At 48.4% G+C, this 17,134-nt stretch overlaps 1 protein-coding gene across 1 annotated transcript in view; it reads right to left on the reverse strand.

Annotated features, from left to right (window-relative positions):
• Positions 1-15,728: 15,728 nt before the first annotated feature.
• The window catches only part of CAPN13 (calpain 13), a 92,915-nt gene continuing 91,509 nt past the window's right edge, over positions 15,729-17,134 (reverse strand). The window contains 1 exon segment of the mRNA XM_024731517.1: positions 15,729-15,839. Within this exon segment, the coding sequence (XP_024587285.1) occupies positions 15,729-15,839 (111 nt within the window).

Genomic DNA, 17,134 nt, shown 5'->3' on the forward strand with positions numbered 1-17,134 from the left:
TTAGTTGGACTCCATGGAGATGAATCTGGCCACAGTGCCTAGGATGGGGCTGGGTGGGCAGAAGAAAGATCGGTGCTTCCCCACATTTCCCACGTGGAAGCAACATAAAAAAATGATGGCATTTGAATTGCACACCGAGATTAACAGACGAGACTTCCTGAGGCTGCAAGATGCTGGTCTAGAGGCTGCAGCCTCCACAAGCCTGGTCTGGCCACCCCGAGGGCTGAGGAGATGGAACTCTCAGCACACCTGTTGCCCATTTGTCTGGAGCCCTGCATAGATGTCTGTTGCTCTCCTCCAGATAAGAAACGGATGATGGCTGGTAGGAATAGAGAGGCGGGGATGAAGCAGCAGATGTTGAGGGTGGGAATTTTAGACTTAACCGATTAGGGACTTCCCTGGTGGCGCAGTGATTAAGAATCCACCTGCCAATGCAGGGGACACAGGCTCGATCCCTGTGGAAGATCCCACATGCCGCAGAGCAACTCAGCCCATGCACCACGACTACTGAGCTTGTGCTCTAGAGCCCGCAAGCCATGACTACTGAGCCCTCATGCCACAACTACTGAAGCCCACGTGCCTAGAGCCCGTGCTCTGCAACAAGAGAAGCCACCGCAATGAGAAGGCCACGCACGGCAAGGAAGAGTAGCTCCTGCTCGCCGCAACTAGAGAAAGCCTGCGCGCAGCAACGAAGACCCAACGCAGCCAAAAATAAATAAATAAAATAAAATAAATTTTAAAAAGCCCAACCAATTAAATGGGGGGGGGGCGGAGATAGAAGGGAAGGCATCAGAAGGCTGTGAGTTCTGAGCCCAGAGGGAAGTGAGGACTTGGACAGAGTAAAGACAGAGCCCGGTCTTATTGCTGCGGGAGCTGTTCCTTTACTTCTCACCTCTCTCCTCCGTGTCCTGGCTGAAACTACATGCTCTTCTCTGGTCATCTGTTCCACGGGCTCCTAAGGTAAACTGGAAGAGAGCGATGCTCTAGGTGATGGAGCGGACCGTGGCTTTCTCCTCCCCAGCCCCTTCTCTCCTACCAATAATGAGTGAGGGGAGTAGCTTGCATTTCCCATTTTATTCCTTGGTCGAGTAAGGCACACACAAGCTATGTACCTTGTTCCATGACTTGCCAGGGCTGAGGCGGGGAGTTTATCTCTGGCCTTTTTCATTTCTAAATCAATGTTTTGTGTGTTTTTGCAATCACCACTGACACCGCCATCTCAGCACATTGACTGATGACACATTTGTTCTTTATATTCAGGCTCAGGGGCTCCTAGGCTGCACCCAAGGCTCCCGGTGTGAGCAGAGCACTCTGACTCTCTGCAGACCCAAGTCCCGGGGTCTTTTGTGCTCCAACACATCACCAAATTCTTTAGTTCACAGTGCAACACCCTCTGTGACTTGCATCCCCAAATCCACTTGCTGGTCCTTAATGGCAATGATATGCGGGGTCAGTTTCCAGACAGGTCAGACCCAAGAGACAACTTGGCTTTAAACCCAGGGGTGGATTATGTTTTATGGAGCCTGAAGTCTATATAATTTTGGAGAGTGTCTTTAGGAAAAACAAAAGAAACATATACTACTTATGCATAATTCACAGAAAACGTGGGACTGTGCATTTGAGGGGCCCTGGAGATTACGCTCCCTTAGCTCCCCAGTCACCTGCCTCTGCTCAGGGCTGCCGATGGCAGGCAAAACCTTGGGTCGCTTTTCCCTTCTGCTCTCATCTTGCCTTGCGGAAGTGCAAAATCACAGTATCCTTGCATTTGAAAAAGGCAGTGTCATCCCAAGGCCCCAGAGGCCCCATTATAAATGTCAAGCTAATTATTGGATGATGAGATAATAGCTACAGTGTGTGCTGTCTGGGTCAGCTGCTGCTGCTGCTACCAAAATACCCCGCGGATGCCAAGTGACATATTTGCAAAGATGGGAAGGACTAAACGCTTCAGGCCTGGATGGTGAAAACAAGCTCCCAGGTCGCCTCTGGCAGGGAGACACCTCCGAGGTAGAGGATGGGCAGCGGGGTGGCTGGAAGAAGCTGTGGCAGACGAAAATCTCTTTCCTGGGGAGAAGGTAGCAGCAGAATTTCCTGAGCCTGCGAAGCTCTTTACAGGCATTATTTCTTTTCATCCCCCAACCAGCCTTTTAAGGTGGGAGCTATTGTTATCACTCACCGCTAATTAAAAGAACAACTGATGGGCTTCCCTGGTGGCGCAGTGGTTGAGAGTCCGCCTGCCGAGGCAGGGGTTCACGGGTTCGTGCCCCGATCCGGGAAGGTCCCACATGCCGCGGACCGGCTGGGCCCGTGAGCCATGGCCGCTGAGCCTGTGCGTCCGGAGCCTGTGCTCTGCAACGGGAGAGGCCACAACAGTGAGAGGCCCGCGTACCGCAAAAAGCAAAAAAACAAAAGAAAAACTGAGGCCACACCACACAGCTAGGAGGTGGTGGAACCAGTATTTGAGCCCAGAACTCATGGGGATGACCACCCTGGGCTACGATCTCCTCTCTCTCCTCTTTTTTGTTTTTTTTTTCCCCACATACACGGGAGGCTTGTGTTTATAAATGACACAAGACCTGCCCACAGGACTTCCCATGGGCAGGACGGTATGAGCAGTTCTGCGGCCAGCAAGGTGAGTCCGTGGCGCTGCCCCTCAGGTCCCCAGTGAGCGCTTACGTTGGGTTGATGATTTGCGGATGCACTCTGTGGAAACGTAGGCACTCCACGGAGGTTGCCAGGAAGGAAGGGGTGGGAGGGGAGAGAAGGAGGGCGTCTGATGGGGAGTGATGGGTGGAGCGGTCAGGCAGCTGCAAGAAATGCCCACTTCCAATTCCAGCCAGAGCAGCAGCACGCCACCTTCACCTCACGGGCTGGGCTGGGCTTCCTGATAAACTTTGTGTTTGAGCGAAGGTATCTTCACCCCCAAAATGTTACAGGACCACATGAGTCCTCCCAGCCCTGCACCCACCACACTGGCTGTTTGGGTGGGAGGATCTCACCAGGTTCTGCAGGGAAAGCAGATCCCGACCGTCTCTGTTCAGGCAATCCAGTGAGGCTTATGAACCCTCCCCTGAGCAACATTTTCAAATGCATTCGAGAGAAAACATAAGATTACAAAGGAAACCAACTACACTGAAATACAGTTATCAAAAGATTTTTTAAAACATCAAATTTGCGATCTAGTACCGCAGGTGCTTCTTTAACACGTTCAGCAAGATCCAGTAACAGGGCTGTCAACTAGCATAATTCCCAAGCCGTGATGAGCGTAAACAATAATCGAAGATATCTGCAACCAGTACGCTGTGATGGGAAGATGGGATTTTACTGGTGGCAAATCACAGACGCAGCTACAACATCTGAGGTCCTCTGCCTACACTCACAACAGCAGAAAATGCTAAATTCTGGCCGAAGGTTAGCGAAAATAAAGGTGTAAAATTTTTTCCCATCCAAGTGTCCAGATCCTTTGAATTCTGTCCGTGGGCCCCCCAGCCCCTCATGGAAATCCATCAGCACAGCGCATGTCAGACACCTCAGTTTGTAGCCCTAATTATCAGTGTTGGGGTGCTTTTGTGGAGCAGCTGGCACAACGGCCTGGCTCGGTGGAGCTCTTTGGGGCTCGTTCTCTGCTCTAAGTCCTGGCGACCATCAGGGCGGGGGGCGGAGGAGGGGAGGGGCGGCATTCCTCCACATCTCTGCTCACTGGGTTGTGATCAGGTGCCTCTGGCCCTGAGACTGTCCTTTAACTGTCCCTCCGCCAAGGAAAGCTGCAAAAGGAGGCCCGCAGCGTCCCATCCTGGGTCCAAGGGCTTTATCCATTGCCCCATGACCAGAACACTCACTCCTGACCCAGCCTGTCCTCATGCGCACACACTGCAAGCTCACTCCCAAGAGGGAGACTCCAGAAGGATCCATCGGGTAGCTCGCTCTGCTGTGTCAAAATAACAGACCGTCTCGGCTGCAAAGACATGGGATTAGGCAGCCTTCACAGAGCTATTTTGGGATGAGCGGTTTCTTTTCTCTCCCTCTGATGCTTTGTTTTCTGGCTCACTCACAGAATGCCACGGGGGTCACGGGAGCCGAGGAGAGGGTGGCGCTTTCTCCCCGGCACCTATGGTGGAGCGCGGTGGGTGTAGGGCACAGGGCTCAGCATGCCTCCCCTACTTCTCGGGAAGGAACTGCTAGTTGTTTGCAACGTCTCAGAAACCCCAGAGCAGTGTCCACTCACCTCTCAGGTGGCCCCGTGTTTTGGGGGGCTCAGGCTGGAAGATGGAAAAGGGCAGGGCGGGGGGCCTGGATGAGCCTGGACTGAACCAAGAATGTCAGAGCTGGAAGGGACCCCGCAGAGCATGCAGCCCACCCTCCTCATTGCCCAGATAAGGAACCTAAAGCCAGGTCCCAGGGGTCAGGGGCAGAGCCAACACTGGCAGCCCTCAGGCCTCAGCTGGCCTGAGCCTCGGGCGGATCTCGCTCTTGAGGGCTCGGTGAACCCCCTGGACTGTGCAGTAGCTCCTGCCACCAAGTCTCTACACAAGAGTACACAGATCTCCTGCCTGCAGACTTGCCGTGTCTCACCTGCCCCTGCCGAGCTGGAGTGATGCATCTTCCTGCCTTGGTGCTGGAGGTGCGTCCCATCCCTGCCCCAGCACCACCCAGAGCTGGTGCCGCTCCCAAGGGTGGCTTTGCCTGAACTGGGCTTGGGGATGAGGGTGGGACCACATCTTGCTCTTTGAACCCCCAGTGCCGGCCACAAACCTGAGGGTCAAAGCACGTGTTCAGAAGATATTTCCTGACCGACTTTATTAGGCACCAGCTGTGTACCCTGCACTCTGCACCGTCCAAAGCATAAATGCTCTTAGCCTTTGGCAACTTTATAAGCCAGGAGGAGAAACAAGATACCAACCCTGCCTGGCGGGAGAGGAGCTCACTGAATTGGACACACGAATAAGCAGGATTTGAGGAAACAGGAGAGCAACGAAATGCAAGTACAGTTTCTACTACCTCCAAAGTGAAGCGTGCCCACTGATTCGGTTATTTGAATGCACGGTCACCATGTTGGTCTTCTATTTATATTTATTTTTAGCTTTTTACTTTGCTGTGTTTATATTTTTTGAAAGTTTGAATGTGCATCGTGTATTTGTGATTTATTATACAAATGAATTAATTCATGCCATATGATTTAGAAATAAATACACATTTATTGGAGGGCATGCTGAAAGATGTTTTACTGATAAGGGTATTGGATTTAAATGGGTTTAAACTGTGCTGGGTGACAGCCTTCTGGTGAAGGGAGAATCACGAGGGGGGTCTGCACCCCCTTCCCCGACCCCGCTCAGCACTCTCACTTCTTCCCAGAAGATGAGGCGTGCCATCTGAGCTCTGGACTAGCCATCTGCTGCTCCAGCCCCTGTCGCCCGGAGCCATCACCCCCCAGGCCTGGGCAGTGAGGGGACGGGGCTCTCAGTCTGCCCTGCCCCCCTCACGAGGGCCTCAGCCCTGCCTCCGGGGAGAGGTGCTCCATTGCTGGAATGGGTCTCGGCCCCAGCCGACCTGGGAGAGCAGTTCCGACGTGGGGAATGTGGATGGAATGATTTTCTGTTCAGCTTTCCCAACAAAAACCACTTGGAATTTATGTCCCTGCACATACCGTTCCACGTTTCTGCTCGCATTCTTCCCCCTGCTGCCTAGAAGCCTTTAAATTTGCAAACAGCCTTGCTTCGGCATTTGGGAGGTCAGGGCCATCCATCACCCCCGTGTTTTATTTCCACAGGGATTCTTGAAGTCCCCACGGAGAGCCAGGCTTGGGGACGGGTACCCGCGATTCTAGAGAAAGACGACCGGAATGGGAACAGGGCAGAGACCCTTTTTTTAGGACCTCATTTTAAACTTTGTTCCAGGTACCAGGCTGGGTACTTCGTAATGTAATTGGTCCTCCCGGCAGACTTGGGAGGTACAGATTATCATCTGTAAAATGAGGAAGTTGAGGTGTGGTAGGCTAACATTCCCTGCCTCTGCCTGGGATGTCCATGCTCTAAACCACAAAACCTGTGACTAGGTTCCCATATATGGCAAAGGGGCTTTGCATATGTGATTAAGGATCTGGGGATGGGGAGACTGTCCTGGATTACCCAGAGGGACACAATGTCATCCCAAGTACCCTTATGAGAGGGAGGCAGGAGGGCCAGAGTCAGAAAGATGCAGTGATGGAAGCAGTGGTCCAAGTGATGCAGGGCTCAAGCCAAGGAATGCAGGAAGCCTCTAGATGCTGGAAAAGGCAAGGAACTGGATTCTCCCTTGGAGCCAGAAGGAGCACAGCCCTGCAGACACCTTGATTGTAACCCAGTGAGACTGATTTTGCCACCTTTCCTCAGAACTGTAAGGTGAAAAGTTTGTGCTGTTTAAGGAGCTAAGTTTGTGGTCGTTTGTTTCGGCAGCAATAAGAAACTAATACACAAGGCATTACTTTTCCCAAGGCCACAGAGCTGGGGAGTGGCAGAGGTGGGATTTGAACCCAGGTTGGTCTGACTCCACGGGTCCAAAAGATGTTAAGAAACTTTTCAATGGAGCTCAGAGCTGATAAGCGGAAGGTGCTATTGCTTGGCCAGGTAAGAGAGGTGTCCCAGGCCCGTGGCAGAGTTGGAGGGACAGATGCACTGGACGGAGGGGTCCAGGCTGAGTCAGGAGGTGAGGGGAGTATTAGGTACCGAGAAGCTCACAAGTGCAAAATGGCTCTATCCTTCCTCCTCGAGGACCCACGATGATCTGACAACCCTCTGTTCCTGCAGGGCTTAGGACACAGGTTCTGCCCCTTCAGTGACCGCAGCTGGCCGAGGCTTCTGCCAACAGACAGGGCAGGGCTGGGCTGGGGGCGGGGCAGCAGGGCTTCTACCCTCTTATATGTGGAGGCAGAGTGGTCTCCCATGACACTCTCAGAAGAGGCCATGCCCAGCTCTGCCATGACCAACCATGGGACCCTGGATTAATCACTGAATCACTCCTGTCTTCAGTCTCCCCATCTAAAAAATAGGGTGACGATACCTACCTCATAGGGCCGCTGGAAGAATTGATTGCACGTGGGTCTAAGGGGAGCTGAGTCTCAGCTGGCATGCAGAGCTGTGGTGGTGACCGTACCTCCCCTTTGTCAAGGGCTGGTAGGTGCCTCTGCTCTACTGGTGGCCAAATGATTTTAATGGCACCCTTGTGTCCAAGTCATGGGTCCTTAGCTCCAGCTTCAGCCACCACAGCTGGTGGATATGAGCCCGTGGGGCTGCCCTCCCGTTCTGAGCTTTCACTCCCCTGTAACAGAGAGAGAAGTGATCTCTCAAGCTCTTCCCTGTGGGGGACATCTGGCGACTTAGCGCCTCTGGCCAGCAGCCCTTGAGGGGCACCTTTGCTCCTGCTACCCTTCCCCTTGTCCAGAATGCTGGGGGATGCTGGGCACAGACCTCCCATCTCGCTCTCCGTCCTGATCGTTGTGGGGCGCACCGGTGTGGGGGTGGGGACGGGGGACAGAGGGGCAGCAGGACAGAGCCAGCAGTGGCAGGCTCTTCAAGTGATTCTTCCCGGATTTGTTTTGAAAGTTTCATTCGGTGACACATCTACCCATGTCGCTATATTTATCTGTGAGAGAGGCAGGATATTTTTGAACGGATGTAATTTCTGGCTCTTTCCCTCCAAGAAAAAAAAAAAGTTTCTCATTCCTATTCATGTCTTCCTGCCTCTGCTCCTGCCTCTTCCACACTTCTGTATAAACACACCCATGCACACACACACGCACACAGCAAGGCAGACCTTTGGTTCAACAACTGCTATTCTGAGACTCTGTAGCTGACTCAGGCCTAGGTAACGTGATGGATAAACAGACAGAAAGGCGGATAGACTGAGAGAATTGAGAGGAATTGAATAAATGACCAAACCCACAGCGAAGAAATTGTGGGTTTGGGTGCTTATTTTTTTTTCTCTTGCAACTTCACTGAACACATGCTTAATAGGAGGAAAACTGACTGAGGGCAAGAGAGAAGGCCCCAGGGGGCACCAGCCAGGGGCTGCAATGAGCAGTTTGCTCTCTGACTTTGATGGAGTTGCCAAGAAGACAGACCAGGCTCACAGCTGACCCAAAGCTGAGTGCGGGTGTGAGAGACCCGAAGCCAAGTTCAGGATGGCAGGGCAAGCTTGAGGAGCAATAAGGTGAACGATTGCAAGGATGCACACCCTCAGCTCTGCATTCACATGAAAATAACCAGCAACCTGCAAATCTCTCCAGGAAGTAAATCAGGGAGGTAGGAGATGGGGAAACAGGACTCAGGCCTCTGATTCCGGGTGTGAGTGTCAGGCAGCCAAAGTCATGGAGATTTCCTTCTATGTTCCTTCTAGAAGCTTTACAATTTTAGGTATTACGTTTAGGTACATTTAGAGTCATCTTGAGGTAATTTTTGTATAGGGTGGGACCTATGGCTTAAGGTTTGCTTTTTACTTTTTTTGCCTATAGATATTCAATTGTTTTAGCATCATTTATTTAAAAGAGCATCCTTTCTCCATTGAATTGCCTTTGTACTTTTGTGAAAAATCAGTTGACTAAATATGTGGATCTTGGAAATTCCCTGGTGGTCCAGTGGTTAAGACTCTGCACTTCCACTGCAGGTGGCATGGGTTCAATCCCTGGTCAGGGAACTAATATCCCACATGTTGCATGGCGTGGCCCAAAAAAAGAAAAATAAAAATGTGGATCTATTTCTGGATTCTTTCTTCTGTACTACTGATTGATGTATATATATATATATATTACACATAAAAATATATTTTATATTAAATATATATTACATAAGATACATTTTTTCCAGAAGTATACATACATATAAAATATGTATCATATATTTATTTGTATATATTTAATATATTTATACTTATGAACAGTAATATAAATACATTATTATTATACAGTATTATTATTAATATTTATATTTTACTCCAAAACCACACCAACCTCACTACCGTAGCTTCATAGATAGTTTAGTAAGTCTTGAAATCAGATAAGTCAGTTCCTCCAACTTTCCTCTTTTTGGAAATTGGTTTCGCTCTTCAAGCTCCTTTGCCTTCCCATATAAATGTTGGCAGTAGCCCGTCAATTTCTATTAACAATTTTTGCAGGGAGTTTTATTGGACTGCAGCACACAGATCATCTCGGGGTGAACTGACACAATAACAAGCCCTCACTTTAGGGCTTCTCTTTGCACCTTTGCTCCCTCTTAGGGAACATTTCTCTTCCTGCCCTCGATCATCCCCCAGCGATGGACTGCTGTTAGCTGTTACTCAACACTTGCTAGACTGTGGTTGGGATGGAGTGGGGGTCGGGAGGCAGCCTCTGCTGTTCTGCTTCAGTTTCAGTCTTAGGCAGGTGCTGTGTCTTGGATGGGGGACAGTTCAGTGATTCTGTCCCTCCCCCATCAGTAGGGGACTTACTGGTCTGCAGGTAGTTTTGCCCCTCACCCCCAGGGTAGAGCGTTTTACTCTTCTCCCAGCTGCCATGGATCCTGTGCCCTAAGGACAACATGGTTGGCTGCCCTTTCCCCAATGGTTATATATTTTTTCCATAAGGGATACGGAGAGAAGGATCTGGGTGGAAATTCATCCTTTTCTAGAAGCACTGTTCCCCCTCCCCAGACCTGAACCAAGAGAGAGGTCTTCCCAGGTCTCTTAACCTCCCCCGCTCTTTCTTGTGAGCATCCAGTGTGTTCCATGGAGAAGAGCCTGCAGGTGGGTGTGGATTTCCCTGAAGTCTGCAGCTCCCAAGGGGGCTATACATTCACACAGGCCCCACATGTGGCCTTTAGTAGTTCATTAAGAAGTTTGGTTGGATTCTTCTTTCCTTCTTGTATGCCATCCAACATCTGTAACAGGTAAGCAAGGACCTGTGATCCATCTCTCCTTGGAGGTGTCTATTATGTCTTAGATTTCAGCTTAGTTTTTTGCCTTCCCTCTCAGTTCTCTGATGAGTTCAAGAAAAGGGGTCCTTTTGTAAATGATTTGGCATTTTGGGGGGTAAGGGTGAGAGTAATGCTTTCTGCAGAGTTCTACACCCTAAGTGGGAGCCAAAACTCCAACAGCCTTTTGCATTTAAAAGTCTAAAAGCTGGGACTTCCCTGGTGGAGCCGTGGTTAAGAATCCGCCTGCCGATGCAGGGGACACAGGTTCGAGCCCTGGTCCGGGAAGATCCCACATGCCACGGAGCAACTAAGCCCACATGCCACAACTACTGAGCCCTGCGCTCTAGAGCCCATGAGCCACAACTGCTGAGCCCACGTGCCGCAGCTACTGAAGCCCGCGCGCCTACAGCCCGTGCTCCGCAACAAGAGAAGCCACTGCAATGAGAAGCCCGCGCAACGCAACGAAGAGTAGCCCCCACTCGCGGCAGCTAGAGAAAGCCCGTGCACAGCAACAAAGACCCAACGCAGCCAAAAAAATAATAATAAATAAAAATTTAAAAGTCTAGAGGCTTACTTTATTGAGCAATGTTAGAAAATCTTTAAAAATAGAATTTGTATCTTGACTTTGGATTCTTAGAGAGTACAAATCACTCTATGCATAGTTAAAGCAGGAGACTAATAAAGGTCTTCATTTTTGTCTCATGCGACTAGTTTTCTTTTTGTTCATACATATATATTTTTAAATTTAAGTGTTGGATAGGATATACTATCACATGGTTCAAAATTGAAAAGGCTATACATAAAAATCTCCCTCCTATTCCTATTCCCCCACCACCTAGTTCTCTCTACAGGAAGCTGGTGTTACAGGTTTCTTGTTACCCTTTCAGAACTATTTTATGCAACTATAAGAAAATACCTCTATTCTTTCCCCACTGATTTTTATACAGATGGTAGCATACTCTACACACTGTTCTACTGCCTTGTTATTTCACCTAGCAATGTATGTTTTGGAGATCTTTTTCTGCTCTTTTCTCATTTTAGTGGCTACGGAGGACCCCACTGTATGGGCTACCATTTCTTTAGTCATTCCCCATTGATGGACACCTAGTTATTTACTGCCTTTTACATTGTTTACAAACAGTGTTGTAAGGTCATTTATCTTCTTGGCAGAGATGAGCTGTAGCATAAATTCCTGCTCATGGAATTTCTGGGTCTCAGGATATGTGTATTTATATTATAGATATTGCCAAATCTATATCACATTAAGCTTATCTACAATGCGTAAGAGTGGCTGTTTCTTACACCTTTGCCAAAACAGAGAGCCTTCCCATCCTTTTGGATCTTTGCCAATATGATCAAGCAAAAATAGTATCTTACTGCAGTTTTATTTTTATTTTTAAATTTTAAAATTTTTACTTATTTTTTTATACAGCAGGTTCTTATTAGTTATCTGTTTTATACGTATTAGTGAATACATGTCAATCTCAGTCTCCCAATTCATCCCACCACCACCACCACTTCCCCACTTGGTGTCCATATGTTTGTTCTTTACACCTGTGTTTCTATTCTGCCCTGCAAACCATTTCATCTGTACCATTTTTCTAGGTTCCACATATATTCGTTAATATATGATACTTGATTTTCTCTTTCTGACTTACTTCATTCCGTATGACAGTCTCTAGATCCATCCACGTCTCTACAAATGTCCCAATTTCATTCCTTTTTATGGCTGAGTAATATTCCATTGTATATATGTACCACATCTTCTTTGTCCATTTGTCTGTCGATGGGCATTTAGGTTGCTTCCGTATCCTGGCTATTGTAAATAGTGCTGCAATGAACATCGGGGTGCATGTGTCTTTTTGAATTATGGTTTTCTCTGGGTATATGTCCAGTAGTGGGATTGCTGGGTCATATGGCAATTCTATTTTTAGTTTTTTAAGGAACCTCCATACTGTTCTCCATAGTGGCTGTATCAATTTATATTCCCACCAACAGTGTAAGAGGGTTCCCTTTTCTCCACATCCTCTCCAGCATTTGTTGTTTGTAAATTTTCTGATGCTGCCCATTCTAACTGGTGTGAGGTGATACCTCATTGTAGTTGTGATATGCATTTCTCTAATAATTAGTGATCTTGAGCAGCTTTTCATGTGCTTCTTGGCCACCTGTATGTGTTCTTTGGAGAAATGTCTATTTAGCTCTTCTGCCCATTTTGCAAAGGGTTGTTTGTTTTTTTAATATTGAGCTGCATGAGCTGTTTATATATTTTGGAGATTAATCCTTTGTCTGTTGATTCATTTGCAAATATTTTCTCCCATTCTGAGGGTTGTCTTTTCATCTTGTTTGTAGTTTCCTTTGCTTTGCAAAAGTTTTAAGTTTCATTAGGTTCTATTTGTTTACTTTTGTTTTTATTTCCATTATTCTAGGAGGTGGATCAAAAAAGATCTTGCTGTGATTTATGTCAAAGAGTGTTCTTCCTATGTTTTCCTCTAAGAGTCTTATAGTGTCCAGTCTTACATTTAGGTCTGTAATCCATTCTGAGTTTATTTTTGTGTATGGTGTTAGGGAGTGTTCTAATTTCATTCTTTTACATGAAGCTGTCCAGTTTTCTCAGCACCACTTATTGAAGAGACTGTCTTTTCTCCATTGTATAGACTTACCCCTTTGTCATAGACTAGTTGACCATAGGTACGTGGGTTTATCTCTGGGCTTTCTATCCTGTTCCATTGATCTATATTTCTGTTTTTGTACCAGTACCATACTGTCTTGATTACTGTAGCTTTGTAGTATAGTCCAAAGTCAGGGAGTCTGATTCCTCCAGCTCCGTTTTGTTCCCTCAAGACTGCTGTGGCTATTCAGGGTCTTTTGTGTCTCCATACAAATTTTAAGATTTTTTGTTCTAGTTCTGAAAAAATTTCACTAGTAATTTGATAGGAATTGCATTGCATCTGTAGATTGCTTTGGGTAGTATAGTCATTTTCACAATATTGATTATTCCAATCCAAGAATATGGTATATCTCTCCAACTGTGTGTATCACCTTTGATTTCTTTAATCAGTAGGTAGGTTTATTCCTAGGTATTTTATTCTTTTTGTTGAAATGGTGAATGGGAGTGTTTCCTTAATTTCTCTTTCTGAACTTTCAATATTTCTTTCCTTCTACTAACTTTGGATTTTATTTGTTCTTCTTTCTCTAGTTCCTTTAGGTGTAAGGTTAGATCATTTATTTGAGATATTTCTTGTTTCTTGAGATAGGATTGCATTGCTATAAACTTCCCTCTTAGAACTGCTTTTGCTGCATCCCATAGGTTTTGGATCATTGTGTTTTCGTTGTCATTTGTCTCTAGGTATTTTTTGGTTTCCTCTTTGATTTCTTCAGTGATCTCGTGGTTATTTAGTAACGTATTGTTTAGCCTCCATGTGTTTGTGTTTTTAACGGCTTTTTCCTTGTAATTGATTTCTAATCTCATAGCACTTTGTTCAGAAAAGATGCTTGATATGACTTCACTCTAATGCAAATGTGGTTGCATTTAATGTTGTCCTACAGGTCTCTTAGGCTGTCTTCATTTCTTTTCATTCTTTTTTCTTTATTCTGTTCCACAGCAGTGAATTCCACCATTCTGTCTTCCAGGTCACTTATCTGTTCTTCTGCCTCAGTTATTCTGCTACTGATTCCTTCTAGTGTAGTTTTCATTTCAGTTATTGTATTGTTCATCTCTGTTTGTTTGGTCTTTAATTCTTCTAGGTCTTTGTTAAACTTTTCTTGCATCTTCTCAATCTTTGCCTCCATTCTTTTTCCGAGGTCCTGGCTCATCTTCACTACCATTATTCTGAATTCTTTTTATGGAATGTTGCCTATCTCCACTTTATTTAGTTGTTTTTCTGGGGTTTGGTCTTGTTCCTTCATCTGGTACATAGCCCTCTGCCTTTTCATTTTGTCTATCTTTCTGTGAATGTGGTTTTCCTTCCATAGGCTGCAGAATTGTAGTTCTTCTTGCTTCTGCTGTCTGCCCTCTTTCTGGAAACAAAATCAATGATGTCATCTGCCTTCCAGTGGAATGAATACTTTGTGATGTACTGGTGTTGCCTACGTGCAAAGTACCTGGGATGAGACCATATCAGAGTTTTTGGACGTGCTTACTGTATCACTTCTTTCTGCGTGGTACTGGCTGACTAGCAGTCTCAGAGCTTAGGTGTGGCTCCTGAAGAGAAGTTAGGGTTCAGAGAAGGTCTACAGCAACTGTCTGATGTGATAGGTCGTACTCTCAGTGCAGTTTTAATTTGCATCTGTCTTAGTAAGAGTTAAGCTGGATGACCTTACACTGGTGACAGAGACATTTTAGTTTCCCTTTCTGTCCTCCTGTGAGGGTGGGGGGAGGGGTGGGATTGAGCCCTCATGTCTCCTCCAGATCCAGCCAAGCCATCTGTCTTCACTATTTTACCTGTACTGGGGTTCTGCATGAGGTTTGATGATGAGCAAAGTGTTTCTGTTATGTTAAAAGTTAGCAAAGTATTGATTGAATGCCATGTATTTTAATTGCAGGAATAAAGACCCCATATTTTATTCCTTGCCTCCTTATATGCCAGGCTCCTTGGAGGAACTCCAGTGAACAGAGGGGTGATGACTTCTAGGCTGAGAGAGGAGCTAGATTTCAAACACCTTCAGTAAGACACACTCCTCGGAATACAAGCCACGGCCTCTTTTCTAACACACAGGCTGCCAGCACATGGCGGCTCCGGCTCCAGCCTCTGGGCCACAGTGGAAGCTAACACCACAAAAGTAGCTGGACTAGGGTGGGCAGGGGTCTCCCCGGCAGGAGGCAGCTGGCTTCTGGCCAAGGGCGAGCTTTTGTGCTTTGGGTTAAACAGGCAGGACCCCAGGAAAAGTCTGGAGCCCTCTATCCTGAAGAGTGTGAGGGAGTTTAGTTTTTACTGTTTTTTTTTCAGTATTGCATGGACAGAGGGAAAGGCAACAGGAATCCATAAAGAGGCCCACACCTGGGGGGAGATAAGGGCACAGCTGTGAGCCCAGAGTGGAGATGGAAGGTGCAGAGGCAGGGGGTCAGGACAGGGGCTCCAGGAGGGAGCTGAACCTCCACAGGGGAGTGTGAGCCAGCCCTCCTTAGGGGCAGGGCCCCCTGCTGACTTGTGGGTTATAAAAATACTGTGCCTCAAAGATCCAGTCGTTTATCCCGGCTCATGGAGCTGGCCCCTGTAGCATCTCTCTGTAAACTCTGCCTGCCTGGGCAGCACCTGGGATCACCCTGTCTGTCCAGCTGGGCTGGTCCACCCCTGCCAGGGATGCGGGGCTGCCCCACCCCAGCCTGCCTGCCTCCCTGGCCCTGCACTCCTTCACCTCTCAAGAGCTTGAGCCCCGCACCTGACGGTGGCCACACCAGGCATCTCTCCTGCATTGGGTACACCTCGGAGCTGCAGGTCCTCGGCCTCTCCCCAGCACCGGAACCGTGGCCCTACTGGCAGCCCTAGACCCCGCACAGCCCACAGTGGCTCTCGCGCCATTGCACCACGCAGCCTGTGTGAGGAGCTGCTGTGCAGGTGTCCGCGCCTCCAGAGGTGGGAGAGAGAGGAGGGCTGAGGTCGTTACTGAGGGGTGGGGATGGCAGGGAGACACTCTAGGTTAACCACAGCTGCCCAGCTCTGATGGCTGGTTAGGTTCCAGCCTCTGCCTTAGGCTCATTAAATACGTTACCTTCGTACATCCTCATAAGCATCCCTAAAGACTATTTTTATCCCCATTTTTGAGAGGAAGAAACTGAGGCCCTAACCTCAAACAAGAGCATCCCTCTGAGAATCACGCGGTGTAGAGGGTGGCAGCCCCAGCTTCTCGGCTGTCGGCCAGCTGCCCTGTCCAGGCACCGCCAGGCACAGACCCAGGCTTCTCCCCCACCTGCTGCCGGTGAGACTCGCGGGAGGGAGAAAAGGAGGTTGACGCTGAGGGACAAGCTGGAGGTCCCCGGTGCGCCCAGCTCAGACTCACTGGGCACCAGGCCCCAGCATGCCACAGGTCTGCACATGTGCTTTCCCAGGAATTCTTGGGGCCGGAGGGATTAGAGGCCACCAGCCGCAAATGCGATCACTGAAGGGTTCAGCCAAAGGAGGATTAGCTGGGGATTTGGAGGAAGTTTTCCACAAATCACCGTGGCTCCTGGAGGTAAAGATTACTTGAGGATCGGAAGAGGTCCTGTTGGATGAGCAGGATCAGACAGGAGGACATCATGTGCTTGCTTTCCTGGGGTTCCCAGCGCCCCCAGAGTGCCCCAGGCTGAGCCTCACGGCAGAGGGGGCCTTGGCCGAGGGGATCCTCCCTGGAGACTGGGTCCTGCAGGAAAGCGTACCTGCTTGGGGTCAGGGCCCTGGCTTCCGGTCCCTTCTCCCCTCCTTGGGCCCCACTGTCCTCATCCACCTGGTGAGGCTCCTGCAACCCACCAGGCTGCCAAGTGCAGCGGGCAGGTGCCCGGGCTGCGTGCAGGGGAGCTTTTGATTATAGGCTCTGCTCCATTATGGATCCTCCTGCCTGAGCCCGTCATTCCTCCCCTGCACGAGGCAGGTGACTGAACCTCCCCCCATATGAACTTACAAGGGTTAAAGGAAGGTGTTTATGAGGTGCCCTCATGCACCCAGCATGGTAAGAGCTCAATAAACAGTCTGTGGTTATTGTCACTCCAGGGTCCCTGACAGCACTCACATTATGAGAGGGCTCTGTTCCATGGCCCCATGCTGCCACCTGGCAGTCACAGGGAGGAAAATGAAACTGACTGAAGAGGGTGAGAGAAATAGCTTGTGGAGTTCTTACCAAGGCACTGACTGTCCTAATGCGTTACATGGATTCTCTCATGTGAGGACAAGATACCTAATAGCTCATATTAAATAAAGTGGTACTGCTATTTATGTGACCAGAAACATTACCTGTGTCATTTTGCTTAACCTTACAACACCTGTTCAGGTAGGAATTTACTTCCTCCACCAAACAGATAGAGGACAACAAGGTTCAGAGATGTTAAGTAACTCCCCAAGGTCACACAGCAAGTAAACGTTGGAGCTAGAATTGGAACCCTGTTTAGAGCCGATCTCATGCTTGTTTGAGCATCATGTGCTTCCCCCCAGAGAAGCTCTAGATCGTCTCATAGGGGAGGGGGATTGACAGGGAGGACAGGTGTGACCATGGAGGGGGACTCAAAGAGGATCAAGCTCTTTGGT

Source organism: Neophocaena asiaeorientalis, unplaced genomic scaffold (assembly GCF_003031525.2).
Source record: "Neophocaena asiaeorientalis asiaeorientalis breed wild unplaced genomic scaffold, Neophocaena_asiaeorientalis_V1.1 scaffold689, whole genome shotgun sequence".
NCBI classification, from domain to species: Eukaryota; Metazoa; Chordata; class Mammalia; order Artiodactyla; family Phocoenidae; genus Neophocaena; species Neophocaena asiaeorientalis.